This window comes from Carlito syrichta, unplaced genomic scaffold, assembly GCF_000164805.1.
Source record: "Carlito syrichta isolate Samal-C Ts95f unplaced genomic scaffold, Tarsius_syrichta-2.0.1 Scaffold4872, whole genome shotgun sequence".
In the NCBI taxonomy this organism is placed as follows: domain Eukaryota; kingdom Metazoa; phylum Chordata; class Mammalia; order Primates; family Tarsiidae; genus Carlito; species Carlito syrichta.
Genome location: NW_006948968.1, coordinates 54,757 through 69,644, shown reverse-complemented (window position 1 = coordinate 69,644; position 14,888 = coordinate 54,757). Strand labels below are relative to the sequence as shown.

Here is a 14,888-nt window from a genome sequence, read left to right as displayed (position 1 = left end):
GTGAAAAGGGAACACTTCTACACTGTTGGTGGGAGTGTAAACTAGTGCAACCTCTGTGGAAAGCAGTGTGGCAATTCCTAAAAGTTCCAAATATCAACCTCCCATATGACCCCACAATCCCCCTACTGGGAATATACCCTGAAGAACTCAAATCATTCTGTGAAAAAGATACCTGCACACATGTTTATCGCAGCATTGTTCACAATAGCAAGAACCTGGAACCAACCATGTTGTCCATCAAAAGAGGACTGGTTTTAAAAAATGTGGTAATATATACACGATGGAATATTACGCAGCTATAAAAAAGAACAAAAATCATGAATTTCACAGCAACCTGGATGGAACTGGACCTTGAACATCTATGGTAATACTATAAGAAAAGGATCGACAGTGGTAGGAATCTATGAGGGGGGACAGGGAGGGCAGGGTGGTGGGATTAACAGTAGTCAATATCTGTCTGGGGATGGGGATACCCCTTATCAACAAGGGTGCCTGAACAATGCATATTTGTATACCTAACCCTTAACTGTACCCCACAATTTTAAAATAACAAATATGTTTTAAAAAACAAATAAATAAAAAGGTTAAAAATAAAAAAGAATACAACTAGTTTTGATATGCCAGGAACCCTATTCGTAATAAGATATCATACATACCCATAGCTAAAGCATTTACTCAAACTCAAGTAATTGCTTTATATTTTGAATTTAAGATTTTACTACACATATTACTACACTACAAATATATTCATTATTGAAAAATACAAATTTTAAATACCAATGAGAAGGTTTTAAATTCAGGTCAAAAGCAATTACTGATGAATTCAATAAGCAACAAAGAAGTATAGTAATTTTCTATCCACTGAATGGTTTGAAAGCTAAAGTCACAGAGTATCAGTCCTAAACTGTAAAACAGACCCATCCCAACCCCCTGAACAAGTCTTAGAAAAAAAAAACAGGAGTAATAGGATACCTTGGCAGATTCCATGAATATAGTTTTGAAATGAGGAGGCCCAAAATTAACAGTAGCAGGTTGACAGTAAAATATTAATCTATGCAGTAATTCTGGACCAAACAGTAGTATCATTCCCAGATGGGTTATTAGGAATTGTGAGAGAATGTGGCTTTCAATTCTGGGGAGCAGTACTGACATGTAATAGATAAGGACCAGAGATGTTAAACATCCAAGGGGTCCAGACCTGCACAAAACGGCAATAGCAAGTGTTCCATTCCAATGTTCTAATGATGTCATTTTCCCAGCATTTGAAATTAGACTTTTAAACTATGAGTTAAGAATTCAAGTCAGTCTCAGTGGCTCACACCAGTAATTTCAAAGCTTTGGGAGGTTGAGGCAAGAGGACAGCTTGGGTTCCAGAGTTCAAGGCTGCAGTGAGCTATGACTGCACCACTACACTCCAGCCTGGGCAAGAGGGAGACCTTATCTCTTAAAACAAACAAACAAAAGAAGTCAATAGACTGTAGGTTATCCTGAGAACCCTGGGTTCAGCTCTGCATGTTCTAATTTTAAAACATAATATCAAATGAAAATGTCTACACTAAAAATAAAAAAGAAATGAAGAAACTATTTCTACCAATGAAATGTCTCAAAAAATCCTCTTCACAAATGGAACCGAATGGTTCAGGATTAACTATGGAGACGAATTTCAAAGCTAGCCTTATTGGATGACCTGGTCAAACTGAGACTATGTTCATTAAGTTAACTGTAAGACCTATAGGCAGAAACAAGTCTCAAAGGAAGGATAAGGACAGAAGAAACTACAATGTAAGAAAAACTAGCTGAAGCAAAATGATTACCCAAATTTATAGAGAACAGACAAGAACCCTGTCTCGTAGCTTCCAGCCCACTGCTCGTGCCATCATGCCATGACAATTACCCAAAATAATATCAAAATATTGTAGCTTAGTATTATTTTATAACTCCTCTCTCAAAAGGAAGAAGAAAATAAATTCCAACAATATACAACCTCTACTGAGAATCAGGAAACACTTCAATTTCTTATTAGAAATGTCTCAGAAAAAGCCATACACACACACACGTACGCGCACACACACACACACACACGCATACATACACACAGTCAAATGCACAGAATCCGGAGTCAAAAGGTACAGATTTCAGATTCTGTTCCAACTCTAGCTGGCTTGGTCAGTTTCTGAGCCCAAGTGTCCTCATTTGTAGAATGGAGATAATAATATCTACAACTAATAGGGTACTGAAATAATCAAGAAGATTAAACATATAATAGTTATTGCGAAATTAAACCAATAAACTCAATGTAAGTTAAATATAAAACTCAGTGCCGCCAGATGGGGCAAAGAGCAGTAAAGAAAGCTGTCAGTGTTATCTCAAAGCAGGTATCTCATAGGAGAAAAAGCTGGGCCAAAGAAACAAAGATCCCTTCTCCTTCCCACTCTGGCCCCTATTCTTCTGTCCCTCCTTAGTCCCTTCTACAGTGCTCTTAGAGAAAGGTTTCCAAGAGCTGGAGTTGGGGATTTAACATAGAGTAAACAAAGAGGGCATCTGGGGCCTGAAATAAAGGGGAGAGATTATAATATGGGAGTAAAACAAAACAAAACAAAACAAACAGAGCACAGAGGAAAAAGTGGGAATTGACAGTTGACAACAGAAGTCTTATTTTTCCATTTTGGTTGCCAAACACCATATCTTTGCTCATGAAAAGTCACAAAAAATATCCTGCTTCACCCTTATGAAGAACCTAATAACAAAAATACAAACAACATGTCCCTATCATTTTCAATCCAGCACTACTTTGTCTATTGTTACCTCAACAAAATGAGTAGCAACACAAATGGTGGTCTCCAAGTATCATAAACTATGAGATATAAGCCCTGCGTGTTCCCAGAACCCATAACCTCAGTCTAGTCATGAGAAAAACAGTAGGCAGATTCCAAATAAAGGAGCATCCTGGAATATATCTGATAAGTACTCCTCAAAACTGTAGGAAAGGGGAACTATGGGAATTCTCTAATCTGCTCAAGTTTTCTATAAAGCTAAAAATGTTCTAAGAAATAAAGTATATTTAAAAAATTAAGTAGCTATATCTATAAAGTTATCTGAAGAGTCATGAAAAATCTGAGCAAGATCCTGCAGGACCATTACATTTTAAAAAATTTTTTGTTTTTTATTTTGTATTATTAGAAGAGATGGAGTCTTGCTATTTTGACCCAGGCTAGTCTTTAACTCCTGGACTCAAATGATCTTCCTACCTCACACTTCCCAAAATGCTGGGATTATAGGTGTGAGTCACCATGCCCAGTCAATTCTTATGGTGATATTCTTAATGAACAATAGTCTATAGTTGAAAACACAAAATTGAAGGAAGTTTTTTGTTTAAGATCATACACTTGTCCAGGAGGCATTTTGTGAGCAAGGTTTAGAGACAAAAATATTAATGTGGTGCTTCTCAAACTTTAGTGTGCAGCAGAACCACCTAAAGGACTTGTTCAAAGACTGTTGGGCTCCACACCTAGAGTTTCTGATTCAATAGCCCTAGGTGGGGCCCATGAACTTTTATTTCTAACAAGTTCCTATGTGATGCTAATGCTGCTAGATCATGAACCACACTTTGAGAACTACTTATTTACTTGACACTTCAGAATCACTACATTAATAGATAATATACAAAGAAAACTCAAATGAATACCCGAGTTTTTACAGTATTTACTAATGAATAAAGAGAAAGAATCATAAACTTTGTGATAAAATCATCCATCTATTTGAAGGAAAAGAAATTTCAGATTATAAAGGTTGTAAAACATAAAATATTATAGGAAAGGGTGAGCTGTACAACCTGCTGACAATGCAAGTAACAAAAAACAGCACAGGTTATCATAAAAGACAAACATCCAAAACACTGTACTATAATATGTAGCCCATTACATAAACCTGCACCTTAATCACATCGTGACATTGAATACAATTTAAAACACGGAAAAAAGACAAAAGAAGTTTTAGAAATTATAAAAAGGATATTCACTGCTGACTTTAAAACAGGAATAAGAAATATAAAAAAAATACAGTGCTACTTGAGATCTTAAAATATATATAACAAATCAAGAAATAAACTAGAATGGGAATAGAAAAGCTTGCTCTACCTTGGGTAAAGCAATAGCTATTTTTTTTAAAGACAGATATGAAGCATCAGAAAGAAAGATTGCTATATAGCTCAGAAGACAATAGACTAATGGTGGGGCATAGTGGCTCAAGCCTGTAGCCCCACACTTTGGGAGGTTGAGGTAGAAGGAATGCTTGAGCCCAGGAGTTTAAGACCAGCCTTAGCAATATAACGAGACCCCATCTCTACAAAAATTAAAAAGTTAGCCAAGCATGGTGGCACACACCTGTAGTCCCAGCTACTCGGGAAGATGAGGGGGAAGGGTTCAAGGCTGCAGTGAGCTGATTGTGCCACTGCACTCCAACCTGACAGAGCAAGACTTCAACTCAAAAAAAAAAAAAAAAGACAATACACAACTAATTAAACTGTACTTGGTAAAATTCATATTCAAAGAATCTGGGATCCTTTCCACTCATCTTTCAATTAATTAACTTGTATTTCTCTAAACTAGGCAACTGAACCCATGGTAAATCACAGATCCTCCACCCCACCCCAAGCCTAATGTTACAGGAGGGAATTACTACATCACAACGTTCTCAATGAGATTCAGCAGAATGTGGACCCAGGCGATGTTTGTGGAGTTGAGGCACCACGGACTTCCTGCCTACATCTCTTTGCAGGCAGCACTTCCCTTGTGTTAAAATAAATACAGGAATAAAATAACAATAGAGGTAGGTTTTCTTATCTTTCTACCTCCTGCTCCTGATAAGGGCTTCTCTGCTCTTTATTTTACTACAGAACATAAAGCAAGAGGAGTTTCACCGTTTTCACTCTAATCCCTCTATTTAGAAAAAAAAATTTTAGTAACATTTATTAACTTTTGTGGAAAAATTAAGATTCCCTTTTGGTTCCAGAAGTATCACTTTTTTCCCATAAAAGTATTTATTTCAGCTACTCAATGAACCAAATGTCAGGATACTTCTCTATACTCACTTCAGAATAAAAACCTGCTTCATCTGTCTTGTCACTTGAATTATACTTATGAATTATGCCTAACTCAAGTAGTATAGTTAGGAAACTATACAGTCATCACTTTCACCTAGACTTTGAAAATTCAATTGTTTTTGGTTCCAAGTAGTAAGTTAAGTTAAATAAAATACCTGAAGGTGCTCCAACCCAAGCCAGACCAAGTACGCCATCATCAAAATCTCGGTCTGTGAAGACATAGGCCAAACAGTAGTCATCATGATTCTGTTCAGAATTCAATTCCAGAAACTTCTCCACACCAATATTTGGGAAACGGAAAGGATTTGTAGAGTCCTTCTCATCAGCAGTCGTATTGATCTAAAATCCAAAACAACAATTGAAATAAGCAATTAAAATTATTTTAAGTCACTAACCTCCTCCTTCTGACTATAGCTGGACAACATGATCAAGTCCAATGGAAATCAGGCCTGAATTAAAGCTTCTAGAGTTGTTCCCACTGCCCCCATCCCTGAGCTGATCATGAAAACCATGAAAAACCAAGGAAGGGGGGGGAGGCACGGTGGGGAATTAAAATGGAAGATATTAAATTTCTGAGCAAGCATTTTACCAGATTCCTGAACCCTGACAAATGAAAAAGAAAATAAATTTTGCTTCAAACCAATAACAAAGGAGGTACAGTTTCTCAAGTTTAATCATCTGAACAAGTTTCCACTAGTGCTAATCTCCTACATATGGTGACAAGTTCAAGGATATAAAACCCGATATTTTGGCTAATTACTACTAGAACATAAAATAGATACTGAACTCAACACTGTAAGTCCAGCAGACAAATCATTTTCTTGATTGTCCTTGCCTAGAGTCACACGAGCCAAGTCCAGCTAACTGAAAGTTCATTTTATTTTCCTGAATGTGGGCAAGAATTTTATTTTCTTCCTAATTTCAACTTACTATCTTTAGTATTTCAAGTTGAGTTCCTCCTTCAGAATCTGAAGAATAATATGTTCTAATACCAACTTCTACTAAACAAAAGCTTTTATTAATTAGTCCCTGTCTCCTTTCAAAGACCCCTGCCTGTCCTCTGTCCGAGAACAATTTGGTTTTCTCCTGATAAGTCAGGGAGTTACAAACAAGACTTGATAGAGGTTGAAAAAGAATATGTATGAAAGTAAATGTTTTCACTAAAGGGCAAACCTCAGTCTATTTGAAAACGTTGGCAGTAAGGGGATAATATAATGGTTGATGCAGTGAAAATTAACAGGTGTTTTTATGACTCATACCTTCTAGTAAAACCAAGAGGCTCAGAAGTAGGATGGCAAAAACCAATGAGAGCTACTGTCTAACGATAGATTTCAGGACATCTGATTTGCCCATTAACAGTTAATCAACAGATAAAACTTAAACCTTTGAACGAAATATCCCTTCTGAGGGGACACTGTAAATCTAGTAAACCTCTCACAGGACATAAAGAGATTGCTGGTGATATACAGGGCAAACTTATGCAAGCACAGATTTTTGAAAAACGTATGTTTCCTTGAAGTTTCCCACTCAAACTGCACGAAAAAGCAAATAAAGAGATGGAATATATACTGATATATGACTGATCATTAAGAAGTCATTTTCAGGAGTTATGAGTATGTCCCTCCACATCTTCTTTGAACAACAGACTGAACAATAATTACATATTATTAATGTGGGAGAAAGAAAACTTGACTGCACTGTCTCCTCAAATAGAAATACACCAGGTAGGAGACGTCAACCAAATTACTATTGCACAACATGTATCAATGAACCTGCAATGTATGTCAGTGTCTACTTCACACATTAGAAAAATATAAAATTTCAATTTTTGTCACAAATAAGTTCTTCGATGTTCATAATTAATCATACACCAAATATCATCATAATAAAATAACTGGTTCCAGCACTAAACTATTTAATATGAAGCGATATGTTTTCACTATTTCACAAAAAAGTACAGTCAAGTTGCTGGTAGGTCTCCGTTAGACTAAAGTTTTAATAAAAGTTAAAGCCTACAAACAACCGTCACATTATTCATTTATATATACATGTATTTCTTTATAATGTAAATCATTTTACTCAAAAAAGTGTTTCATTAAAATGTGCTAAGTGTTCTCTATTTTTCTTTTTTTTTGAGTTGGAGTCTCACTCTGTCGCCCAGACTGGAGTGCAGTGGCCGCTCCCGGCCACCGCAGCCTCAACCTGCTGGTCTCCAGCGATCCTTCCGCCTCAGCCTTTCAAGTAGCCGGAATTACAGGCGCGCACTACACGCCCGGCTAATTTTTTGATTTATTGTAGAGATGAGGTCTTGCCTGCCCAGGCAGGTCTCGAACCTGCGGGCTCAGGCAATCCCCTCACCTCAGCCTCCCAAAGGCGCGGGATTACAGGCTGAGCCACTGAGCCCGGCTTCTATTTTTCACTATTTTGTATTTCATTGCTCTGCCTGCTAAACAGCAACTCATACCTCTTTACTTGCTCATTTAAGGATTTATATTGCTCTCAGAATACATGAAAGCAATTGAGTATAAACAGTTCTTTTACTGTAAATCTACAAACCATATTTCAGTGTAAGAAAATCCAACTTAATCCCTCATTGGTATAGTGGTGACAAATAAGAAAATAAAATCCAACTTAAGATTTAATCATACTTCTAAAAATAAGGACTACCTACAGCTATGCTATTAAATGCATGCATATACTAAAATCTAGTGTATATATGTTTTTAAAAATCTAGTCAACCATATCTGAAGAAAAATAGGAGCACATAAATATAAAGAAACTCCATGGCAAATACTTCTGTGAAAAGATGATTTTTTTTTTAAAAACTCAGGTGTTGAGCTTTAGTCCCACTCCCCACCTTGGAGAGGTGAATCTCCTCTTTCTCTCTCTAACTTCCTTTCTAAATAAAGTATATTTTCCAATCTAAAAAAAAAAGACAAGTGTTTAGTTTATAAATTCAGTTTCCTTAAATGTTATACACATGTCTAGAAAATTTTTGTAACATATAACCCAAATTTGTTGGTAATTTAATATTTATTTATTTGCAATTTATAGCATCAAAACTAATCATCAGTGACCCTGTGGCTCTGGACCAGCATTTCCCAAAATGTGCTCTGTAGTATTTTGGAATCTCAGTTGATGTTAACATTAAAAAAGGTCCATGGTCATATTAGTTTAGGAAAATAGTTTAGAAAGACTTCTGAAAACTTGATATATGTTAAGTATGAGTTGTGAATTTTCAAAAAGATTATAGTATTAAGTGTTTTTCCAACTTATAATTTTATTTAAATATTGCATTTATCCTCTTTCTCCCCAGAGCACCAACTGGGACACACTAAACAATACTGCACAAGGCAAATCTTAGAAACTGAAATTAAGGCTGGGGGGATAGCCAAGTACCGTATCTGCAGTGAGTGCAAAGTCAGAGCTTTAGTCTTCTCTCTTCTTTTTTTTTCCTATGGTCTCACTTTGTTGCCCAGACTGCAGTGTAGTGGCATGATCGCGATTGACCACAGCCTTGACCTCCTGGGTTCAGCCTCCTGAGTAGTTGGGACTACAGGCGTGTGCCACCATTCTCTGCTAATTTTTTTTTCTATTTTTTTGTGGAGACAAGGTCTCGCTATGTAGAAGCTGGTCTCGAACTCCTGGGCTCAAGCAAGCTTCCTGCCTCAGCCCCCCAAAGTGCTAGAATTACAGACATGAGCCACCACACCCGAGCTAGAGCTTTCTTAATGGCAAAAACAATATTACTTTACCTCTATTGTAGTCAGATTAAGGCCTTATAGATTTAATTTTTAAATCAAAATCAAGAATTGTGTGTGTGTAAATGTGAAGAGTAAAAATAAACTGCATCAGTACAAACCATTTAAACTGCTTAATTCATAAAAACGAGATAAAAAGCAGGCACTGTTCTTTTTGTAAATATGGCCTTCATTGTTTCACTTTTTAAATGCTTTAATTTTAAAGTTCCTACCAATCTAGATGCCCATCAACAGTGGACTGGATAAGGAAAATGTGGTACATATACAGCAGGGAATACTATGCAGCTATAAAAAAGAACGAAATCATGTTCTTTGCAGTAACATGGATGCAGCTGGAGGCCATCATTCTAAGTGAATTGACACAGAAACAGAAAAATGTATACTGCATGTTCTCATTTGTAAGTGGGAGCTAAAAACACTGAGTACACATGGGAAGGAAGAACAACAGACACTGGGAACTCCTAAATAGGGGATAAGGGTTGAAAATCACCACTGGGTACCATGGCTCATCACCTTGAGTCTCACTCAATTGAGTCTCAATAGAAGCCCAAACCTCATCATCATGCAGTATACCTCTGTAACAAACCTGTATCCCTTGAATATAAAATAAAAAATAAAATAAAATGAAATGGAAAAATAAAAACGTTTCTTACTCTTATGCGTTTCACCATAAAACTGATGTTACGAATCCCGGAGAAGTCTGTGGTCTGGTAAATTGTATCAATCGCCTTAACATGACTAGATATCTATTGATTAAAAAAAAAAAACACACACACACACTTTAGAGGCAATGTCAAAATATGAAAAAGATGAATAATTTCCATTTCCAAAATCCAGAATTATTCATGTTCCACCACATTCAAATTTTAAAACATCTATATCATATACTGGACATATCATATACTGAACAGAAGTATGAAAAGGACTAGTGAGAGCTGGACTGAGGGGGAGATTCTTTGTCTTTTCCAGACTGTTCTCTAGCCACCAGCAAATATACACTCTTGTTTCTGTCATAATCCATCTTACAATGTCACATGTCCATGCCTTTTCACATACTTCCTATGTCTATAGTATCTTTATTTATCCTTCAGACTCAGTTCAAACATTTTCTGTAAAAACTGCCCTAATAATACCAGGACACTCAATCATTCCTTGACTGTAAGCCTTCTGTTGCTGCACTCTACACATCTTTTAAGCTCTGTTGACCATTTCTATAAACTAGGCACTGCTTTAGTTGCTGGGATAATAGTGGTGAACAAAAGAGAGAAGGACCCTATATTTAGAGAGGTTTATGCTAGCGAGGCAGGGGAGGAAGCTGATAATACAAATATTAAAAAAACATATTCAGATCTTGCAAAATTCTATGAGGAGATAAACATAGTGATAAAACACAAAAGCATCTGTTTACCTAGCTGACTCTCAACTAAACCCTGTGGCTTCTAAATCATTCTGTATACACCATTCTGTATACAAGCTTCCCAACTTCGTTTACAAAAAGTGACATTTATGTGAAAGCATATATGTATACTTTCAAAACTATTTTCAAAGAAATTATATAAACATAAAATAAGATGGTCAAGTAAATGCATCAACAATAATAATTTCAAAGGTACCCCAAGTTGCCAAACATTGCTAATGAAGCTCAATGTTTCATTAAACACAGGGCATATTAAAAATTCATGCTGTCTCTTTCAAATCGGCCTAGCAATCCTTATCTCATTCTCACTATTCCCATTCCATTCCCAAGAGAGGTGGCGCAAACATTCTCCACAGATGATTATACCTCATCCTTTACGGAGGGTTCATCTTGACTTCCCCCCCGTCTTTATCTTCAAATTTGCCTCTTTGTGCATCTGTCTTCCTCAAAAGGTAGCTCTCTTCCTTAAAAGGTAACTTTTATCTATTCCTGATTCCAACTCTTACAGGATATTTAAGAATACTGTTTTTCTTCAAATGACATTATATTCAAGAACAATGTTTCTTTTTCTTTTATCTTACATTGTTTCTCTACTTAATAGTTCTCCTCTTCCTATCAACTTGCTCACATATTTCCTATACTGCCTGCCTCCATATAGTCCATGTTATTTCTAAACCACCATTCTTTTTCTATTTTTCACATTTCTTAAAACCTTTACTGTCTCTGCCAAATAATTCCTTACTGTCTGCAATGTATTCACCTTCACAACTCTATCAAAAGCTCGCTTTATCAAAGGTCATTAATAATCTTCTAGAAAATAAAACTCAAATACTTTTGCACTCATTTTCTTTGATATCTCTGCAATATGACATAATTAGTTATATATTTTGCCTTGAAACTTGTTTGTTCCTTGGATAATCCTATATAATCTCCTGACTCTTCAAACTATTATGTTTTCCCTCACTAGCTTTTCCTCCTCATCCTATTCACTATATACAGATAATTCCCCACTTTCTTCTCCTTTGATTTCATTCTTTCCATATTCACTCTCTTCTGTACCCTTCAATTCCATGCATAAAGTTCAAGGCTAACCTTCCCAAGCCTCAGTTCCATATTTTCAAAATCCTAAGGAAATGATCACCTGGCTTTCACATATGTCTAAAAATAAGCTCATCTCCACCACCAAAATATATTCATTTTTGCCAGTGGTACCTCCATTTTCTCAGTCTCAAACCCTTGGCATTAAAAACACATTCATTAAATTCTCACTGAGTACCTTCAACATGAAGGACATTTTGAAGGGTACCCTCAAAAAATGTATACTTTAATGAGTTGAGAAGACACAAGTGCAAATAATAATTTAACTTAGGAAGTTCTAAGAACAATGAAAATACAGAATAGAAATTAAATACTTCTGGTTGGAAGGACTGAGGAATCCTTTAAGACCACAAATGAAAATTCAACTCTCTTTCCAAAGTTAAGTCATCATATTCTCCAGGAGATAATTTTCTTACTTCTCTCTCCTGAATGATACTAAAACATCCTAACTAGTTTTTCAGTCTGTGTCTGTGTACTTACCTTACATATTTTATCACATCACAACTGAAAACACGTTCTGTCTTTTTTTCCCAAAGAGAGATATACACTAACTTTAATTTTTAAAGGAAAGTACACGTATATAATCAAACAATTTGAGAACATGGGAAATTCTAAAATAGTAAATAATGGTAAGTACATAATGGTAAATACCTGGGCAATCACAGCTTCTCGTGTCCCATAATATTTAAAGAACAAATGATCAGTCTGAATATAAAGCTGGCAAGTATTTCTTTCAGCTGACGTTGTACGTTTTTTCCTTAGGAGTTCTGGACTATTAGCAGCATGTTCTTCTTGAGATGTCTATACATAAAAGAGCCACTTCTGATCATTACTTTAACTTTATATAGTTAAGAATACTTTAACTTTATATAGTTAAGAATACATATAAACAATTTCATATTCTGCTTTATTATGTAATATCATAGGTATTTCTGCTGCCATTAAAAATGTATAAACAGCACTTTCAGTCTCATCCTCTGTAGAGATGATTTACTATTTATGCAAACAACTCCTTCAATCTTAAAAACATATTTCTTAACATATGTTCATTTAAATAAGCAAGTTTTATAGTAATTTATAATACTTTGATATCTTCTTTTACCTCACATCTAATACCCAGTCCTGCTCAAATGTATCTCCTTAATACTTAGGGAATCTACCTATTATCTCTGGCTCTACCACTCTAGCCCAAGCTACCATTACTTGTTTCCTAGAGTACTGCAATAAGATCAGTTTAACCAATCCACATGCACTGTTGGCCTTAGATCTATTCTCCATACTGCAATATTTTCAAAATGCAAATCTGAATATGTTGCTCCCCTCCACAATATATTTCAATGACTTCCTACTGCTATAAGGATAAAGTCATGAATTCTTTATATGCTTCCCTAAAAATAAACATTGCACAACCTATACTTACCTCTCCAGCTTCTTCCCATTCTATATTACTTCACAAAGAGACCCTATTATATTACCCTACTCTAGATTGTCTGTGCTACAGCTACAAGCCTTCTTTCCAATCTAACATACAGGGTCTCCTGCCTCAGTCTTTGTACATGCCGATGCTGCCCCTTCTGATCTTGTTAATGTCTTCCTTCAGACTTAGATGAAGTTTGACTTAGATGAAGTTTGACACATCCATTGTAGTACTTTCTGAAACTATGTACCAATGTCCCTTACATAGTGTAACTTGACACTTATTTGTATGAATATTTAATTTTTGTTCTCATCCCTTCGCCCACTAGATTATAAGTTCTGGAAAGAAGAAACTATCTCTGTGTTTGCACCTCACTATACTTCTATCACCTAATACAGAGTTGGCAGCAAACAGAAGACACTCAATAAGTATTTCTTTCATTAAAGAATTAACCACTGCTATTGAATCCAAGCACTCAAATATTTGGCAACACCTAAATTAAGTGCCATCTTAAATAAATTTTGGTGGTGTGGTAATATAGAACCCAAATTGAATTTTAAGCCATAATTCTTCCTCTCTTGATAATTCCTTGTAAATACATACAAAGTTAACAATTGGTCTTATACTCCACACACAAAAAAGGGCAAGTATGCGAAATGATGAATATGTTAATTTGCTTCACTATAGTAATCACTGTACTATCTATATGTATCCCATAATATCATGTAATATACTTTAAATATACATAATAAAATTTATTTTTAAAACAACTTATATCATAGATGAGTACAAATACTACTGAAAAAGCTAGCTATTATAGTCCTGAATAGTACGACATTTGGGGGAACTGTCCCCTTAGTATATCTTTAACACTATTTTGCTAGGATTCTCATTTAGATGGACTTCAGGTTCCAGTCTACAGAGTTTGTAAAGGACTGAAATATTGAGAAGCATTTCAAGTACACATATTTGTAAAATTTAGTTAATATTTACAATCATGTTATTCTACACAAAAAAGGAGACTTATGTTAATCCTAGCTATTATTGAAGCTGTTCTACTCCAGGAAGGAAAAAAAAAAACCTAAGTGCTTTAATGTGAAAATACTTTTTAGAGAAAAATTTTTGGCTGAGCATGATGACTCACACTTGTAATCCCATCACTTTGGGAGGCCTATGTGGGAAGATCACTTGAGTCTAGGAGTTCAAGAACAGACTAGGCAACATAGCAAACCTTCATCTCTACAAAAAAATTAGGAAAAAAAAAAAATCAGCCAGATGTGGTGGCAGACACCTGTAGTCCCAGCTACTCAAAAGGCTGAGGCAGAAGGATCGCCTGAATCCAGGAGGTCAAGGCTGTGGTGAGCCATGATCTGTGGCACTGTTTTCCAGCCTGGGTGGCAGAGTGAGATGCCCCCAGCTCAAAAAAAAAAAAAAAAAACCTTTTAAATTAAGTCAGTCTGAAATATGAAAAAGTCTTCCAAGTAGAGAAATTAAACATAAAGTGATCAAGTTTATTAAGCAAGTGGTTCAGATCTCCCATATCTTTACTGGGTATTATTTTACATCTGACTGTTTACCTTAGTTACTAACAACTGAAATTTCTCATCATATAATTTTTCTATTATTCTTTTTAGTTTTATCAATTTCTGCTTTATATATTTTGAATTTAAGATATAGACATACAAATTTAAATTTGTTATAATATACTAGGGTACTGAACCTTTATAATTATGATATGTCTATTTTAGTAATGCCTCTTTTGGCCTTAAAATCTACTTTATCTGAAATTAATAGATATATTTCCATTCTATTCAGCAAATTGTATATCATACACTCCTTTACTTTCAACTTTTCTACATCCTTCTGTTTTAGGAGTAGCTTTTGTAAAACAAACAGTTTGTGTTGTTTTTTGGTTAAATCCAGTCTGATTATCTTTTAATTGATACATTTAATCTGTTTACCTTTAATACAATTACTGATATATTTGAACTGAAATCTCCAATCTTATTATTTATCTTCTATTTGTCCTGCCTGTTCTACATTCTTCTTTCTCTCCTTTTTTGCTTTCTTTTGGAATTTCTGGTTTCTGTTTTA

At 35.3% G+C, this 14,888-nt stretch overlaps 1 protein-coding gene across 1 annotated transcript in view; it reads right to left on the bottom strand.

Annotated features, from left to right (window-relative positions):
• ADAM10 (ADAM metallopeptidase domain 10) overlaps window positions 1-14,888 on the bottom strand; it is an 81,405-nt gene that overhangs the window by 40,059 nt on the left and 26,458 nt on the right. Inside the window, exons 4-6 of the mRNA XM_008048036.1 lie at window positions 12,029-12,178; window positions 9,516-9,608; window positions 5,257-5,440 (exon numbers count right to left, since the gene is read on the bottom strand). Of these exons, the coding sequence (XP_008046227.1) occupies window positions 5,257-5,440; window positions 9,516-9,608; window positions 12,029-12,178 (427 nt within the window). The remainder of the gene's footprint in view (window positions 1-5,256; window positions 5,441-9,515; window positions 9,609-12,028; window positions 12,179-14,888) is intronic.